The 19,647-nt window shown below is 46.8% G+C and overlaps 1 protein-coding gene across 2 annotated transcripts in view; it reads right to left on the bottom strand.

Annotated features, from left to right (window-relative positions):
• Positions 1-679: 679 nt before the first annotated feature.
• Positions 680-19,647, bottom strand: part of LOC135822259 (ras-related protein Rab-44-like) — a 28,968-nt gene continuing 10,000 nt past the window's right edge. The window contains exons 6-17 of one of the 2 annotated variants that reach the window (XM_065334985.1): positions 19,495-19,551; positions 18,597-18,672; positions 17,715-17,749; positions 16,374-16,460; positions 15,343-15,589; positions 14,294-15,034; positions 10,013-10,208; positions 4,657-4,738; positions 3,855-3,969; positions 3,458-3,574; positions 2,614-2,690; positions 680-1,510 (exon numbers count right to left, since the gene is read on the bottom strand). In XM_065334985.1, coding sequence (XP_065191057.1) covers positions 1,411-1,510; positions 2,614-2,690; positions 3,458-3,574; positions 3,855-3,969; positions 4,657-4,738; positions 10,013-10,208; positions 14,294-15,034; positions 15,343-15,589; positions 16,374-16,460; positions 17,715-17,749; positions 18,597-18,672; positions 19,495-19,551 — 1,930 coding nt within the window. In that variant the 3' untranslated portion in view covers positions 680-1,410. The remainder of the gene's footprint in view (positions 1,511-2,613; positions 2,691-3,457; positions 3,575-3,854; positions 3,970-4,656; positions 4,739-10,012; positions 10,209-14,293; positions 15,035-15,342; positions 15,590-16,373; positions 16,461-17,714; positions 17,750-18,596; positions 18,673-19,494; positions 19,552-19,647) is intronic. The other variant, XM_065334986.1, reaches the window with a different exon arrangement.

Genomic DNA, 19,647 nt, shown 5'->3' with positions numbered 1-19,647 from the left:
CAAAAGGCAAAACTCATGCCCTCAACATGTTACAGGGGTTATTTTCCCACTTGCACTTCCCCGGCAAAAGCATTACGTCATACGCTTGGGTATGCACGGGTACACAGCCTGCTTGGCTGCTGCATGCTCGAGCTGTTCAATCGATGACACACAAAATATGCAAGCCAAGCCTTTTTTTCTTTCTGTTTCTGACTTTTTATTCGTGCTTGTTCAAGTACGTAACAATAGTTGTCGTGTGATCTGCAGACTCAGTTGCAGACTCTGGTTGATCATTGACAGGCTGGCGACTGGACTATGTACTATCGGTCGTTCAGGGGTTCTCCTGGACTTGAGTCGAGACTCAGAGTTTCGTACTACTACTACTACTAGTATAATCACGCAGTACAATACACAGTGAGACTAGTCGGAGGCTCGATGTCGTGTCGTGTGGTAGTGTGGACAGCTAACAGGAGTGGTGAGACAAGACGTCAAAAGGGTGATTTGGATTAATTAAAGTATAGTACCTTGAAGTACATGTACAGTGCACTAGCAATAAGTAACTAGTCTTTACTCTCTAGATCTGCTGCTTTAGACAAGGTCTGGTCATGTCCTATGATGTCATCAACAACTATCCATTGCTGGGAAGGCCCCAGATTACACGCTGCCACCACCACCACCACGATACATCAGCACACAATAATGAATAGTCGCAGAACACGCCGCTATTATACTGATAAATAAACAGGGGGGTTGAATTTGCATGAGACAGCCAAGTACATTAGCTCGGACTTCCATTAAAGCGAAATACAATGCGTGTCAACAAAAGCAACTTGGGGAACTGCCACAGTCTGCCAGTACGCCGAGTAGGGTTAGTGAAATGAAGCAGAGTAAAGCCAACACGTGACAGTAGTAAACACAGTAGCTATCACCTGTGATTGTATCAACATTGACCATTGTCCACACCTGTGACACGTACTAGTGTACATCAGTGCACACTGACACATATCCGGGCCCCTTCATTACACATGATTACAAGTTCTCTAAACAGGGTGAACATAATTTACACGAATAATTATTTTTGGAAAAAAAACACCAGGAAGATTAGTCGCGGTAATGGCCATACGATTAGAGTTTCTGTCAGTTTACGTATCAATTCTTATTATAACAGACATGTTGTGAGTGTAAGCAATGCAACTCCAGCTCCAGTACACTACGATGGTAGGTTTCCATAGAATTACAGTCATGACTTTAGTTGCAGCTACACCGCCATGTGATGCTTCCTTATTCCTGAGACACTGACCACCAGGCACATATCAAACGCTTCTCCAGTGACCTTGAGCCCAGCTCAATGTCAAACGGACACCGCACCAGGCATTTATCTACTGGTTGCAAGCTACCAGAGCCTGCTGAACCGCCTATGGTACAGCATCCTCAAATGCAGCATGACTTCTTTTTCTCTTTGGCAGATTCATCGTTCGTATTCAGCTTCAGCAGGCCATCCATCGTCTCCTTTTCAGCTGCTAGTAGAATTCTGCAAAAGAAAAAAGACAGAAACCAAACCAGGACGGCATAAGCTCAGGATAGTCGGTCTCGGAACTTCGGAAAGCTCAAACTTTGTGCCAGCCAATTGAAATTCGGCGTTTGACAATCTGAGTCAACGGCTACGCGGATTGCAGTCTCCGCATCTGATTCGAGTGATGACTAGATTCTTCACTCTAGAAACAACATGAAGTCTTTAGTTCATGTTGATAAAAACCAGCCAGATGTCTACAGATGTCAAAAGTCAACAGTGCGGTGCCACAAATTTCTAATGTACCAAAGGTATCATCGAATTTCTTCATAAACTGGTGTTCGAGGTACACTGGTAGAGCCAACAAGAATCGATAAAACCAATATAGCGATCGTTAATGATATCGGGTGATCGTTATGAGTTATTGAATGATCGTTTCAGCCCTAATATCAGCCCTAATACAGGGACGTGCTCAGCCCCCCAACTAGGGGGGTGCACGGGAGCCGAGGGGAGCCCCCCGGCAATTTTCTGCAATTTGTTTGCAACCTTTCTTGAATTTTAGAGCATATTTGCATACATTACAATTGCAATTACCCAGATTGAAAATGTTTGGGGGGGGGGGGGGTGCACGTGCCCCCCGTGCCCATCGCCGAGCACGCGCCTGTAATATAAAGTACTAGTTTCGAGGACCCTTTATTACTACTGAAGTATACCAGTCATTCGACGTAGGATGTACAGTACCTCGGCTATTAAGCCGGTACAGATATCTATAACCCTAGGCAGTACACGTACGTTAAACTGACGTTCACTGTACATGTGTACATGTAGCCAAATTGTCAGTGTTGTGCCACACAAATCTGGCCTCGGCGATAAACAGCAGAGTCTTGAGAACAGTTCAGTCGTGGATACGCCGTGTGCAATAGCTAACAGTTTTTGGTAAGATAGTTTTCAACTGCAAAGTCACACTGTCAATCGCTTTACATCTGTCCTTGACTCTTAGGTATGCTAAGGAGATTGTAGAGCACCGTGTGCAACAACAAAAAATCAAATGGCCTCTCGACACTATCATCGGATGATACAGAAACGGAGAACAGATACAGACAGGCAGACGACCATGCCCTTACTTGGTCATCTCGTAGCAGGTTTCCATGATATTGTGGCCAGACTTTGCACTGACCTCAGCAAACAGAGCGTTGCTTTGCTGCATGGTAAAGAAACAATCGTGGCGGACACACACGGCCGAAACTTCACATTTTCCCATTCACCCAGCGCACATGATTGTATTGGCCACATGCCGGAGTGGCCGTCACACCCACTGACTGTCATGACCATACTGGTTGTGGGGTATAGCACAGTGCATACCCACTATGTGAGTTAAGTCTCCAACACTCAGGGCAAGTTTGATGCCAGGCTAATTATTATACTCTCAGAGTCACGGTATACAGTAGAATTCTGATAAGGCATACCCCATGGGCAGCAGAAAAGTGTAATTAGTATCCAAAGTGCTTCTTATCCCAGCTTACTTCAGTATGTATCAATACACCATGCTCTGGATAATGTCCGTACTAAGCAAGGGTATGTCTTATCAGAGTACGTACTAAGTGAGTTCCACTGTGACTGTACCAGAAATAGTGTACTGTGAGTCAACGAATATTCAGTGCACATATATTTTCGGCTATTTTCGGCCTGGTCATGTTTGGCCGAAAATTTGTTGCGGCCGAAATTTTGATTTGCAAGGTTCAGTGTGACAGTGTATACAGGCGGCATCAGTACAGGTCGAAAATTTGATGTGGCCGAAATGGGTTTAGCCCTGGGAGGCTGAAATTTGAATGGACCGAAAATTTGTAGACTTACAGTATCCCAAGTGTAAACTTTACTCCAGAAAATCGAGTATTTCTTGCTAGTATAAACCCTATGACTGTACATGTAGATGCAGGTGATCACACAAGCTGGTCGGAGACTACGCACCTGAGCTAGTTGCTGCGCTTGCCAGTAGGTGACTTTCCGCCGTGGCCTGGGACGCACATCAGCCAGGTCCACTTTGTTCCCTAATAACATAACTGCGGTGCTTTCACCAGTAGCCTCCTGAGACAGAGAGAGAGAGAGAGAGAGAGAGAGAGAGAGAGAGAGATAGAGAGGCAAAGTGAAACCGAGACATAGAGAGGGGTGGGAGCAATGAATGAGGATAGGGAGCTCATGAATGGTACCCAATAGGTCACGACAATCCGGTAGCTCGGCCGAAAACAGATAAGAACGCAGTATTCGGATACTAGTAAGTTAGTAAGATGATGGCCAGGCATTCGGGAGTGTACATACATGGTTCATTTAAAATTGATATGAACATCGGCATGATGGATGCCTGTACCTGCAATTGGGCAATCCATTCGCGCACATTCATGAAGGACTGGTCACTGCAGATGTCATACATGACAATCACACCGTCTGCCTTGCGGAAGTATTGCTTCGTGAATGAGCGGAACCTGCACAACCAAAGGACAACATCAGGAGCAGGTGCTAGGCGCTATCCAAACCACACTGATCCTAGCCATTTTGAGCTGTACTCGTCACAGTAGTTGTGTGGGCTAGCTTGTCTAACTCTTCTTACACATGCTTGAAGTTCTTACACATCCTTGATCTGAATACAGGTACATTCACAACTACATGACTGTAGTATGTACTGTCTCAATTACAGTGCCAGTGCATAGCAACTAATTGGGAGCGATTGAAACCGAACCGTGTGAAATGTGTCCTGCATGTGGTGTCCTTGGTCGAGTGGTGTCCACCAAGGGAGGATCTCTGCAGGTAAACTTGGTCACACAACATCGAGAAATTTGTTTCGTGTCCAAGACCTGTGGGCGCTGATGCATTACAATCTGTGATAGGGAATCTAATACATGTACATTATATATGTAGCTAGGTATCATCAGAGAAATTGTTGCAGTTCGACACTCATCCAAATCCTTGCACAAACGAACAATCCTGAGTTTGGGGCATAGGGCACTAGTGACACCATTGCCTTTAGCCGCTGGCAGAAAAGCACTCTCGAACTACTCAGGGTGTGGCTACATGTAGGAATAGCCTGACCCTTTCTTTCTTTTCTTTTTTTTTGTCGATGGGTTGCCCCTACAATAAGTACCAGTATACGAGTAAGGACATTTCCCACGTACCGTTCTTGACCGGCAGTATCCCAAAGCTGTAGTACAGTCTGCTGTCCATCAATCTCCAGCAACTTTGTTTGAAACTCCACACCTGTAGCAGTGTGTGCGCGGCACACGAGACACATGACAGCCAAGGCTTGAATGGCAAGCACACGTCATATGAACAGCATACAGGCTTGCTACTCACTTGATACTTCAGCGCAAATTCACTGGGGAGGTACACATAGATGGTCAATCAAAGATCAGCATACTGAGATAAGGCCATCTTGCACCTACATGAAAAATGCTTGTCTATGAAAATCAGACTACTCTCTTAAGAACGGCATACTGTGTGGGTGGGTGTGGGGGGGGGGGGGGGCTGAGGTGGGTTGCACAAGCTGCAGCAGTGCAGGGCATCAAGGACTGCCGGACTTGGGACACAGAACGATCACCAGTGGTTGGGTCTCACAACATTAGCCAGTACTGTAGAATCTAAGTTATCTAATGGTCTCATTTCATTGACCCGAAGCTGTTTGGCAAAGGACATACTGGCTCTGTTTGAACTTTGAAGCCTTCTGCGCTGATGCATTTGTTTATGCGGTAAGGCTGCAACCGCACTAGTTACAAAACTGCATATCGTATTTCCCCAATTATAAAGTAGTGGTTGCGACTTCGGCGATGATTTTGTAAGAAAGGTTTGCTCCCCACACCGGAACTCGCGCTATTCCGCCGACTTTACTTGACACTTGACTGACTCACGACTGCCATCCAGAGCACACGAGAAGTCCATCGAACCTTCGACTCGGCAAACCTGCAAGAAAGCACCACTCCCTGCTCAATACACAGTGTTTCGGGGAATTCACCCCTCATCAGTTGAGCTTGAGTAGGCTGAGGAAACACTGTGTATTGAGCAGGGAGTGGTGCTTTCTTGCAGGTTTGCCGAGTCGAAGGTTCGATGGACTTCTCGTGTGCTCTGGATGGCAGTCGTGAGTCAGTCAAGTGTCAAGGAAACACTGTGTATTGAGCAGGGAGTGGTGCTTTCTTGCAGGTTTGCCGAGTCGAAGGTTCGATGGACTTCTCGTGTGCTCTGGATGGCAGTCGTGAGTCAGTCAAGTGTCAAGTAAAGTCGGCGGAATAGCGCGAGTTCCGGTGTGGGGAGCAAACCTTTCCCCAATTATACTTGTATGTAAGTCCGAGTCGCTCTCGATTACAAGTTGCACCCCCACTTTTCAGGTTTGAGCCATAATTTTTTCGATATACAGTCAACTTCGCATATAACGACACTCGGCGGGGCATCAGAAAAGTGTCCTTATTCGCGAAGTGTTGTTATACCCGAAGTCCCATTATATGTATTACAGTTGGATGGGACTTTGCTCTGAGCATGGAAATTCCGTCGTTATTCGCGAATTGTCGTTATATCCGCAGTCGTTATTAGCGAAGTTGACTGTATTCACTTCAGTAGTAAGTCATGCTCGATTGTAAGTCACACCCCTTTTTTACCCTGTTCTATTTTTAATGTAAAAGGTGCGACTTATAACCGGGGAAATACGGTAAACAAACTTTTTCGCATATGTTGTCAAGGAAACGCGCGAAACGCAGAACGAGCTTCGTTCCCTTTCAGCAATCCTGGTATCCCTGTAGAAAGCAACTTTTCGCCTTTTCCTTGCCTTTCTGTTCTTCATATGGGTACATGTTTCTTGTTGAGGTTTGCACTGTGTCGGTGGTAGATGGCTTCCTTGTCAGTTTATAGTACTGTAAAAGCCATTGCTCTAATGAGCCGCAATTGTCATGATTTCCTAAAATTGACCTGTTTACGTGAACCAAAGGTAACGATTCTCACTGAACCATAACTGATGGCATTATTATTCGGCCATTTCCTTCCGCCATGCCAGTCTTTTGTAGTTATTTTAACCATCTCTTCTTCGTTCGCTTTTCTACAGTGGTGCCATTGTCATTAGGCAATTTCAGGGCTCACAGCCGGTATGCCAAAACCTCGATTACGTGGGAGGACATATTGGATCTGATCACCATAGAAACGGGCAAGCGTGACTGCAAGCGCAGGCGTAGCACTCACAGTCGCAAGGAGATTTTGACTTGCTTGGGCTGAGTTGCTGTGACAAGAACTGAGCCGTGCATGGTGAAGGAGACGGAGACAGTTCTCCATTTGTTTCGGTTGTTATTGTTTCCTTCCGAGTGGACTATTTCGCGAGCATTGTTGGCCTCATCGACCGAATTCTTCCTTCAGACTGTCCACACACGGAGTCCTGCGAGGAGTAGCCCCGAGCAGATTCCTGCATTCGTTGAACACGAAAGAGTTCAACATCTACTGCCCGGCAGCTACGCCGCTAATGCACAGGCGCGGGTGACGGGATCGGGAGAGGGAGAGGACATGCACTCCTTGATGTTGAAGGCATGGAGCAATGACTCACGTAGTGTTCTAGTTTTAGTTTCTCCGCCGTGAAGTCCTGTTGTGTCCAATGTAAATATACGCCTGGTCCGCTGCGAAGAGCCGCGGAACGCAGTAGTGACGATGTGGAGTTGTGAATTATTTGATCCGCCACTCCGTTTCGTTGCAAGAGAACACGTCCAGTGGCTTCGCCGTTGTGCTGGCCATGTATTTCTTCAGTCGGCCATAACTCCTGAAGGACACAGCGATGAAGCGCCAGGCGAGTAGCAAAACATTTCGAAAATTTGCCTTGCTGTAGTGTTGTTTCCGCATTCACAACCGGTCCAGCGCGCGCGGTTCTTCCTGGTACCTGTACTGCAGATAGCGTCGCCTTCGAAATGTTCGTTTGTACCCGTCTCTTGCCCGATTTTGATGGCCAATAGCTTAAAATTTTCAGTAGGAAAATTAGAAGAATTTGTCCGAGAGACTTTTCAATTTTAGGACAATAATTCATGTCAGAATTACGCCTGCACCAACTGATACTTTGGCCCCGTATGTACGCCAAACCGTATCGATTAAAACAAAAAAACTCTCGGACAAATCCTTACAATGGATATTGAGAGTATGTTCCTAGAGTTTGAAAGGCCTAGGAGAAAGCATCAGTACAAATGAACATTTTGAATGCACCCCACTTTCAAGCTTCGTGAGATATTTGCCCGATCGCATGTACACGATTCTGGCATACTGCCTGGCTCGCGTGACAGCTCGCGTGACAGCGGCCTGTCCAAAATGGCGCCCACGCTTTTGTACGAGGCTGTGAGCCCTGAATTTGCCTGTTCTGCTTGCCACTCTAAATAAATACCATACAATACACTACAATACAATCATTCTCAGATTTAGCACTTCGTTATGTATAAGGCTTTTGATATTTGAGATTTCATCTGCCAATGCTTTGCTTTCAGTATATTTCCGGACACTTCTGTTGCCCGTTGTTGTTGGTTTTCGAGATGCCGCACAATAATTTCACTGACGATCACGAAGCAAGGCAGATGACAAAGCAGACCATCCGAGAGAAGGAGATGACCGAGGCCTTGAACATACATTATGCCAAGGACCTCTATGGTGAGGGGTGTATGTTTTTTTTCACAAAAAAACATACACAACAAATCGGACAACCTGAAATCCAAGGCTCGGGATTTCTATTAAAAAAAACCACAAGAAGTCGCAGGAAACTGGTTCTGCTGCACCAGACCCGGGCAGTAACGATGCCTACAACCTACAGGTTCAGCTGGTGTATGCTTGCTGGGGAAACTTCAGGACATGGCATTCCCTGTTTGGACAAATGCCTGGATATGGTCACGGTATCAATAAATACTGCTTCTCTCCAGGCCGCTTCCAGCTCTGATCCCTCGACACCTGCAGCACCCAGTAGCAGCAGCATTGCCATCCCTAGGACGTCGTCATCTTCACCACCCAACTACAGCACACCTGGCTCAACTACTGCCAGCGCGTCAACAGTGACCCGGCCAACACTGAGAGCTGATGACGCTGACGATGACAGTCTTGATGCTCTCATTCTTGCTGGTCATTCAAGTTCGCCACTGTGTCCTGCGACACCATCCACCGCAGTGACTGTATCGGCTGATAGTACACTGGTAACGAATACAGGGCGAACACATGCCCGGTGGAGCAAGCGGCCATTATCGCATGTTACCGCATCAGCATTGGAGCATGCAGATGGTGACGACGACAGAGAGGACAATAATGATTCTGCTGCTCTAGATCCTCTGCAGATTGTTGGGCAGGCCAAGAAAAAGTGTAGGAAGAAGAGGCACACAGAGGGAGACCAGCCCAGTCCTGTAGCTGACAATTTGATTGCTGGCATAGGCAGCATTCATAGGGAGTAGCAACAGAGCACACAGCGGCATTCCTCAGTGGATTGATGATGCAGCAGCAGACTCACTCCACAAACCTCATGCAGAGCCAGATGCTGTTTTGAGAGAGTTGTTTGCGCAGCCCTCCTCATCATCAGGACTGGCCAGCCTCAACGCCATGATGACCAACACGCCCCGTGATGACCAACACACCCGTGATGAACAACACGTCCCGTGATGAACAACACACCCGTGATGACCAACACGCCCCGTGATGACCAACACACCCTTGATGAACAACACACCCGTGATGACCAACACGCCCCGTGATGAACAACACACCCGTGATGACCATCACAGCTGTGATGCCCAACAATGCTTTTTTTTCGTGACGTCAAACGAAAATCCTTGCGAACGTTCACTCTGCAACACCTCTCTAGTCTATCGAGTGCTCGCTAGGCTATCGAGCTTCAGACAAATGAGCCGGTACCCGTCTGCCCGATGTACTCGTTCACCCCTAGTTACTAGAACCTCAACGTCTTGCATGAGTGGCTAAACATACTTTGCTTGTGTTCCAATGAGAATGACATTTCATGATATATCCTGATACGTGATGTGATCCCGCACGGCATCAGATTGCTTCAAGTATATAATACTATAATTACTCAATCTGCGGACAGCGTGCTGTTTCGTTCTTTGTGAACTCATCAGCGCAGCACAGAGGAAATGAGGCCGAACCTGATAGCAATGAAAATAAAAATTTCCAATCAGGCCCGAACGTACCTTGCCAGAGTGCTCAAACTGACAAGTCAGTGAGCTCTGCGTAATGCAAACAGCAAAGGCACTACCCCACATAAGAGTGCTCAACTGCTACAAGAGCAGGAGCGAATACTATAATACTATAATTATATAACATTCTAGGGCATGCAACATGGTTTGGAGAGCCACTGGCCAACCATGCACAATTCAATCTGTACAGTACCTATTGGGTTCTAACGATCCGGGCCCGAAACGTCAATCATTTTTCGACATCACAATAAGTTCTCATGCAGCGCATGCGCAGATTATGAATAGCAACTGAATAGAGCGGTTGTCAGTTGACAAACGCCCTTTTCTTTCACCTTACCTATTGTAGAGGAAAAGCTGCTTGGCTGAAAGTCACCCTCCTGGTTGCAGATACGCCAAATGTAGCTGGTTTTGCCCACGCCCGAGTCACCGCAGAAGACTACCTTGAAAACACGGTCTGGCGTGACGCCACCGACTTCGTTGACAAGATCAGATGTGATGGGAAACTGCACCGTGGAGTGTTTGGCTGGGTTCAACTGCAACCAGAAAAAAAGTTTCCAAAACAGGAGACACAGAACGTGTAGGTACGCGTGCAGTTAAAATACAAAGCTGCAATGCTGCAATTGACTGGGTGGATAGATAAAGGAAGATGGAAAGAAACTGCATTTGTGACCCAGGTCAGGGGACAGAGAAAGCACACCGACATAATCTCCCCGACCTCAAACACTGTCTCTGTGCCATGGATGGATATAGCATAAACAGTGTTCAAAGCAGGGGGTATTTTACGATTTTCTGGCTCGAAAGTTTATGGACACATACCAGTACAGGCCTGGTGGAACCGGTCCAGTTCGCCAGGCCATGGCCTATAGATATATGGCCAGACCAAGTCCTTTTTGGCCACCAACGGTGTTTATTGCTGAGCAGGTCATGTGTCTACCCTCCATATCATGCCGTGACACAGTATGAAAAGCTGGGGTACCGCCAGACCAATCAAAAACTGCTTCCACCGGTCCTGTAGGAATATTTAACTAGCAAGGGATAGTTTGCACTTGAGCCAGTGCAAACTGCAATAACTCAAGCCAATCTATAGACCACAATGCACACTGAACAGCACTGGCAGACATGCAGTGTGCGTGTGCATGCAACCGTCACCGCTACAAAGTAGAGCAGAGCACCATTTGACTGCTGACAAGTACATTGTATGTGTTGCCACCCCCATGTGCACAAAAAGGATGGTACTGATGTTGTACCTGCGCCTGCACGTGTTATCTCTTCGTCGTAGCTGCTGCTGTATTTGTGTCTCTGTGTGTACATGTGGTTGCACGTGTTGTCTCTTCGTCGTAGCTGCTGCTGTATTTGTGTCTGTGCTGCTGACCCGTACATGCTGCTGCGCTGCTTTGTTGTTGACACGTGCACCTTTTTGTGCTGAGTACACCACCTTTTGTGCTGACGAGGGCACCAATTTCTGATATCATGTTTTCTTTTTGCCATGTCGTCGTCAGTTGTCCGACGTTCGTCGTCAGTTGTCAGTCGTTCGTTGTCAGAGTCAGACGTTTGTTGACAGTCGTCAGTCATTCGTTGTCAGTGTTAGTTCTCCATTATGAGTTCTTCCGTCGCCGCTTGAAGTAAACTATGAAAAGCTCTCTCTCTCTAGCTCTAGAGAAAAACCACTGACTAGTTCGTTTTGAGGTGTGGCGTGGCGAGGATAGAAGAGGCAGTTCGTTCTCAACCTTCCGAGACGACATTTGGCGCCCAACTAATCGAACCCACGACCCTGAAGCTCGTCGCTCTCCGGCCGGTGTTTTTCGTTTTCCTCTTCGCGTTCTCGCCATGGCTCCGCTTTGCTGCGTCTGTTCAACCCTTTCCTAGATCCTCGGAGCTCCTACTCAGGTGAGCATGCCTTTGTAATTGTCTGCTCTGCTATGCGTAATGTGTTGCCGTACCTTGTATTCGATTTCGAATTTTCAAATAATTGTTTTGCGTCGGGTGACTCGGGTCCCGGCAGGAATTCCGTGGAACCTTGTTCTCTTGTGTTCGAGTGTGTACTCGTAGTGTAGTCTTGCTGCTCGTTGGAAGTTCGCCCCGTTGTGTTAGTTGTGCTCTGACTACCCTGTACTGTACAGTTGTGTATGAAAATTTCAAACTTCTGTTCGTGCGCTACTCGTTCGAATCTGGAACTTGTGTTTGCATGTTCGTCGTGCATTCAGCATGGGTAGCTTTGATCTCGTCTTGTGTTGTGCACTTGTGCTTGTCACGGAGTTGCCGTCGGACTGCTCCGATAGTGTGACTGTGTCGCGTGATTTGTTTAGATGTCCACCTGAACGTTCTCGAGGTGCTGCCTCGTATGTAGTCGATCCATATTGTTTTGTTTCGTGTTTTTACCGTTTTAGTAGTAGTTTCTCCATGTTCTGTGTACATGGTGTAGAGCGTTGTCAGGCTCGGTCATGCACTGTCAACAAAGTAGGAAAGCTGTTGGCTTCCGGTTTGGTGGGAGGTGTGAACTTCATGTAGGATTCTCGTTCTTGATCCAGGTTGAATTTTTTTGTGAGCGTGTGGTTTTGTAATAATTGTGTTTCGGCATGTGGGTTTCTCTAGTTCGTCTGGGTGGGCGTCTGATCATGGTGAGCCACGGTCTGCTTGGTGGTCTGCAGGAATCCTGCGTTTTTTTTGTATCGGTTTGCCTTGCGGGTGTTATGGTTTCCGGGTGTTGCTGGTTGGCCCTTGTGCGTCCCAATCGGTCCCTGACAGTTTCTTTTCTTCAGTTTTTTGGTTTTGCGAGCGGATGTACTATAAGTTCCGTGTTTTTTCAGGTTCAATCCCTGCGGTTTTTTCAGGTTCAATCCCTGCGGTTTTTTCAGGTTCAATTCCTGCGGTTTTTTCAGGTTCAATCCCTGCGGTTTTTTCAGGTTCAATCCCTGCGGTTTTTTCAGGTTCGATCCCTGTGGGTTTTTTCAGGGTAGCGCCCTGTGGTTTTTCTTCATTATCTTTTGCGTATTGGTAACCGATTTGTTTGCGTGTCCTCGATGGTGTCCTCACTGATTAATTGCTCCTGTTTCAATCGACGTGTTCTTCCTGGCTGTTCTTCCCTTCCTTCGTGTGCTTTTCTGATTTTTTTGTGATGGCTGAGATGTTTGCGTCAGTCCTTCTCTCTTTCTGTGTGTGTCCTGTGATTCTCGGAGTTTCTGTAGCGCCATCGGTTTTCGGACAGCCGGCCAGTGTGCGTCCTGCTGTCCCAGTCTTCTCGGTCGGTGCGTACTGTCGGTCTCGCCGCTCCTGGAAGCGTCGCTGGGTCCGTCGGCATAACCTGTTTTCTCATGCATTTGTACTTTTGTTTTGTCATGACTGGTGGATGGGTGGCGTACTAGGTTGGTGCTGTTCTAAGAATAAAAGATCCAAAGGGACAAACACAGGTCGAACAGCTCGCCAGCCGGGGTCCTCTGCAAAATCTGTTGCTTGCAGGTTCCGTTGATTGTTCACAGTTGCACAGTTTTGCGGGGCTCCCGACTGGTGTTAACCCTCCTGGCCTACTCGTCATGCGTTCAACAGTTGTGGCCCACCTCTTTTGTGTTTTATTGTCGCCTGTTTATGTTGCTTCATATTTCATTTCCCCTGTCTTTCTGTCTTCTTCTCCGGTCTGTCTTCTTCCGTTTTTTATACACTTCACTTTTGCTTCCATCCACAGGAGTGGATGTCTTTTTTTGGTAGGGGATAGTGTTGTACCTGCGCCTGCACGTGTTATCTCTTCGTCGTAGCTGCTGCTGTATTTGTGTCTCTGTGTGTACATGTGGTTGCACGTGTTGTCTCTTCGTCGTAGCTGCTGCTGTATTTGTGTCTGTGCTGCTGACCCGTACATGCTGCTGCGCTGCTTTGTTGTTGACACGTGCACCTTTTTGTGCTGAGTACACCACCTTTTGTGCTGACGAGGGCACCAATTTCTGATATCATGTTTTCTTTTTGCCATGTCGTCGTCAGTTGTCCGACGTTCGTCGTCAGTTGTCAGTCGTTCGTTGTCAGAGTCAGACGTTTGTTGACAGTCGTCAGTCATTCGTTGTCAGTGTTAGTTCTCCATTATGAGTTCTTCCGTCGCCGCTTGAAGTAAACTATGAAAAGCTCTCTCTCTCTAGCTCTAGAGAAAAACCACTGACTAGTTCGTTTTGAGGTGTGGCGTGGCGAGGATAGAAGAGGCAGTTCGTTCACAACCTTCCGAGACGACACTGACACTGGCATAGCTAGGGTGACTCCACCTCAATCATACCGTATTCCTGTCAACTGCATGATGTAAACATTTGAGAGGTTGCGCATGCCGGTCTTTGCAGCTTTCGAAGGGCAAAGGCAAGGACGAAAAAGACCATGAAGAGCCATTCATTGGGAGCTCGTATGACCGGGGGAGCCGCGAAGTTCAAGGTTTTGTAAGTACGAGAAACGTTATTGGCAGTGATGAATGCACACAGCCAGTGTAGAGCAGCACACAAGAATCAAACAACTTTTTTTAGAGGGGGGAGGGGGAGGATCGACTATCGAAATAGTTCAGTGAGTGTTTTTCCATCGAACCTTGGTTACTCCAGGCCGTAGTACCCACCTCTTGGCATTTCGTTCTTGGCTGCTACCTCTCTAGTCTTACCTTTATGGGATGTACCACAGCCGGCATGTTGACTGGTTTTGTTGAGGACAAGTCCAGTCGGTCACTGACTTCTTCAGTCCAGGGTTGCGGGCCTCCAGTACCACCGCCCCTGCTGCCTGCTGGTGTGCGGTTGTGCCGTGACTTGACACGCATAGACAAACTGCGGCCCTTCACCGCTGGCCTTTCTTGGTGATGAGCGTGCTGCTTTTCCTGCACAGGCTGTACACTGGCAAGCGGGATGACACGCTCTGTTGCGCTCGCTGCAGCTGCTGCTTCCAGTACACTCGGCGTTACTTCTGCTGCAGCGTCTGTGACATTGATTTCGACCGGAGGTGTGAAGATATGTGCAGGAGAGTCACCGAGTACATCGGACAACTTCTCTCCTCGCAAAGCTGGATTCGACGGTGTACTTCTTGCCAAAGGGCCAGTGTCTGCTCCAGCTACTGTTTCTTGCAAGACCTCATTGGCTCTCTTAATCCCAATCGGAGTGTTCTGCCCAGGTAACGACCAGTTGTGGTCAGGGCTGTACCCCGGGACAAGGTCGTCCGGGGAGAGGCTGGTACGCCGGACAGGTTGCTTGGACGTTCGTACAGTCTCAGAGTCTGTGAACGCTGCCTTTGTTTTTGAGGAGCGGCGTGGTGAGGGTGATTTATGGACATGGGCACCGGCAGCTACCTCTTGTCTCTCGTCAACTTGCAGGTCAGAATCGGAGTCTGAGCTCATGGCCACCACCGCACGGGGCTGGGCAGCAAACACAGTACATTGTACACAGCACAGTACACAGTACATAGTGCAGTATACAGCACAGCACAGTACAGAGAACACAGTACAGAGAACACAGTACAGTATACAGTACACAGAACACACCAATTATTAAGCAACACATTGCACATAGTCAATACACAGCACACCGTGATTATCAAAGTCTTTCTCTGAAGTCAAGAGTAACGGAGCTTTTGTAAAGGTTTCGCCACAGCAGCTTAATTGCTCATACCGTTTTGAACCCCCCCCCCCCCCCCCCCACCGTGACACACAGACATTTCCCTCACCTTGGGGCGTGCTTCCGGAGAGTTTTCAACAGGGCTGCCTTCATCATCACCAAACTCTGCAGCCGCAGAAGCCTTGCTTTCCCCGATACCACTGCGGGGTGTAATGCGTGGCGATGCACCCGCTCCCCTCTGCCTCTTGCCACTACGTCGAAATGAACCTGAGCGACGATGGCGAGCGGAACGATCAAAAGGAGAGTTGTGAGTTCGGTGGCCGGGCCCTGATAGGGCATCCTCGTCAGATGTGTACCTGTTCGCGACGACAAACACAACAGCACCGAGTAATGTATCAGTAGGTAGTACTCGGACCCGCTTAGAAAGAGCTTCAATCACACTTCTGATAAACCTCCGCCATGTGAACTGCACTGCATTACATAGTGGGATTTTGCGTGATTGAAAACAAAGTGAATGCTCCGTAAGTCAATATTTAAAGAGCACACATGTTCTCAGTGCCTATAGCATATCGAGTGCGATCAGTCAGTCTAACACCAAATAGAACAAGGGCTCTGTGACCCTGTGTGTGTACATGTGTTCATGTGCGTGCGCGTGTGTGCATGCATGTGCCACGTATCTAGTTCAGTTGGTGGGTGCACTCGTGCGAGATGGTGGTTGGGCAGCAGGCTCAGCTGTTAGAAGGTGTATTGTTGTACCTGCCATCTGCATCTGTGTTGGTTTCCGCTACTTTGAACCAGTCAAAGTATACATACCTGTGACCAATGGGCCACGTGTAATCAACAGTGCTTCTGAAACATATACCAGGTCCATTTTGAAGGCTTCGCAACCTACACTAGCGTCAAGTGTTATCTTCACAGGGAAGGGCTGGGGGGGGGGGGGGGCAGGGGTAAACGCAGTTGGATCCTGGGACGGTGCCACGATGCCATCAACGTATTTTCTGCACCTTGTCCTCACTCACTTACTGAGGTGTGGTGAGCCCATAAGTGAGATCACTTCCAAAATCACTAGGTGTTTGGGGATTTTATAGCTTCCAGACCGCCCTAAAAAGAAATTAATGTTCTGTTGGAAAAAAAACTAACCTTGATTTCGATTTTCGTGTTTGGTATACAGATGGTGAAGACGAGCCGATAGCTTGCTGATGAGCACGGTGGTCGGAACCGTAGGAGCTGAATATGAGACAGAAAGCACAGTATCAAAAATACACCTGTAAATCTTGTATAATTGCTAAGACACTGATTGTCAAAAGACTTCAGTAGAAACCAACCTGATAGGGCAATACTGTAGGGGGCTTATGTCGGGCATGAAGAAAAAGAGCACAAGAATGAATACGGTATAGCAGGAAATTTTCGGGTGGAATTTATTTTCGTACGATTTCGTACACGGCCTCTTTTGTACTAAAATTAATTCCGTACTAAAATTTGTTCCTGTGAAGTTATGTACACTATACACGCGTGCCGTGCCGCATGCGAACACGTGCATTTAGCACGCAGCACTGTACGAAAATAAAATCCGTACGAAAGGTCGAAAATCGGCTTTGTCCGAAAATTTCCTGCTATACAGTAATTCATGACTGGCACAGAAAGACAGCTGACCAGTTGCTGTGTTTGGCTATATTATTAAAATTTGAGCTTCGCACAGGATCAGACAATCTGGAACTCAATTCATACCGGTGTCGGTAAGCAATTAGAACTGTTCAAAGGCGATCACATGTTATAGTGACGTGTGAAGTACAATTATGCTCGGTGAGACCCCACCCAAAATACATATGTGACACCTTCAACTTGCACAGACGGTGGCGGCCTGGATTGAGTGATACGAATGTGGCTGCACCCGGCTTCATAATAATACTCGTACAGTGATGTAATTGGAACTGGTCCAGGGTGCCCGTTTCGTACTTTTGGTCGGACTTCACCGAGCGCAACTATACTTCGAAGGAGTTTGAATGCAACCCGAAGATGTGTACATTCGATGTTTGTTAAAAATAATCTTGGGTAAATTTTAGATAAAGCCATACACAAGTACACATTCGTCATTGTAGAGCCCGGTGTGCAGGGGTGGCCAAGGCCATGTTCTTTTTAAGCGATCTCTACACAGTACACACCTAGCCAATTTATAACTAAGTTGCACAGTACGTAGACCGGGATTACCTGCTGAAATTGACAGTAGTTACTGCTAGACCCGATAATCAGTATCATCACTTGTTTACATCATTTTAACCGTGTGAAATCATTGATAAAATTCATGGCTCGTGTGGGACTTAGATGCATCCGTACTGAGTTACACCACCACACTCAAGCGGCAGCTACAAGTATACAGAATGCGGCATGGGATTACTATGTTATCGTTTATGGGCATATTCGTACATATGGTGCAATACACAACCACAGCCACTCCTAACAATTGCCAACACAGTCAATCACCTTTCTCCATCAACTGAATAGCAAGGAGAGATCCTCTGTCACACGACAACCAGAATGAATGGATGTACAGGTCAAGCCGAAATTGCACAGATCACACAAAGACACGATGGCATACCATGAAACATTAGCCGGAGCCTGAACTTCCAAGATGATTATCCTAAGTCCTCCCTGGTAGTTTAATACTAGAAGCTATAATTATAGGAATGATGTAATTTTGACATGTTTTCATCTCATCAGAAGATCAGGATACGCTCGTCAACTTTTTTTTAATACTCCTCATACATAGTTATTCTACGTAGACATGCATCAGGGAAATCTACTTTTCGCTCAATCATTTTCAGTGCACAGTACCAGGAATGAGAAAAAGGCACGAAATGCCTAAATACACTCAAACCTATGCAAAAAGCATCTTCCATGACTGCATTCAACATTCCAATCATCCGAATCCTGGTCTAAAGCACCGGAGCTGTCAAAGAAGTTATGCTACAACCTACGGTACTAGTACCTCAACCACATGACTCGTATGTACCTTAGACACAGCAGTACCAAACAAAACAGAATTTCAAATTTTCAATAGAAGATTAGAGCCAATAAGAGCCACCCCCTTAGACACGATGTCTACCCCGAAACACATCCAGAGAGAATTCACAAGACCTGCTTTTTAGAAAAGTCAACAGATCAGAATGAAACTACCGTCTACACAGACACCTAAACCAACATAGGATTAAGCTACATGAATATCATGATCTTGTTCCCGTTCACATTACATAATTCATGGAAACAGCGACATCAAGCATGAGAACGGCTTCATCATAATGATGTCATCATAATGATGTCATCATAATGATGTCATCATATTAGTAGATCATGACAGTTTCTTACTCGCTGAAATTTGCCAGACAGTTCCAGCTCATCAGCTCGGTCCTGCAACCGAAGTCTTAGGTTCATATTCAGTACACTGGAGACATGCAAAAGAAATACAATTGTCACGTTCATGTAGACATACAGCAGAACACTAACACAAGGGAGTAGTAGTTGGTAGGTCCCTTCATAACAGTTTAGCAGTCAGACCCTCGGACTACAGCCTTGAAGGGCATTTGCATCCAACATCTTTCAAGCCCATGCATCTACGCGTAGCTGAGCTAAGCAACACAGAAAGCAAGGGCGATTGGTCATGATCAATGGGCCAGTCACACCTGCATACATCCTACTACACAATGCAGCGCAGTACATCAGCCACTGTGAGCCCTGCTGATGAGACCTAACCCGTTTCAAACAGCTAGCTGTCCGGAGATTGAGTAATGCACAGCGCATGTACGCGTATAGGAAAATGACTGGAGTGCATGTTAGCAGACACAAGGGAATACTAAAGCGCCAGATGTTTATCATTTTAGTACTTCCTGGTAGACACCATGTGTATGGAAATGCAGTGTTCATATTTGGATATACGTTTTTCGAACCACCGCTGCAGGGATATGATTTAGAATTCAGCCCATGCGGTGGAACTATATTATCATATATGCGTACAGTTCTTATCTTTATTGTGAATTACAGACTCTCTGAGGTACAGTGCCTAGGCAACAGCAACAGTGTACCCAACCGAGTCCACAGCCATGAAGGAATACCACACCTGTTGGAAAACGTATGTACCATATATGTTCACAAAGAGAATACCATGAGCCATAAATAGCACATATGATCAATTCAACACACCCGGCAATGTCACAGCATGTATACAGAAATATACTGATTCTGTGGAATTTCAGATATGACCACTCACTGCAATGATTCGATATGTCTTGACAGTATTTCATGTTCACTTCCACTCAAGTTAGGGCTGTAAGAATAACAACAGTGAAAACAGTGATAACAATGATAGCGTCAATAAAACCGCCAACGGAATCCACCACCACACCAAATACTAGAAACAGCG

This window comes from Sycon ciliatum, chromosome 8 (genome assembly GCF_964019385.1).
Source record: "Sycon ciliatum chromosome 8, ocSycCili1.1, whole genome shotgun sequence".
Lineage (NCBI taxonomy): Eukaryota > Metazoa > Porifera > Calcarea > Leucosolenida > Sycettidae > Sycon > Sycon ciliatum.
Note: the sequence above shows the minus strand (reverse complement) of the source record. Positions and strands in the feature narration are given on the sequence as shown.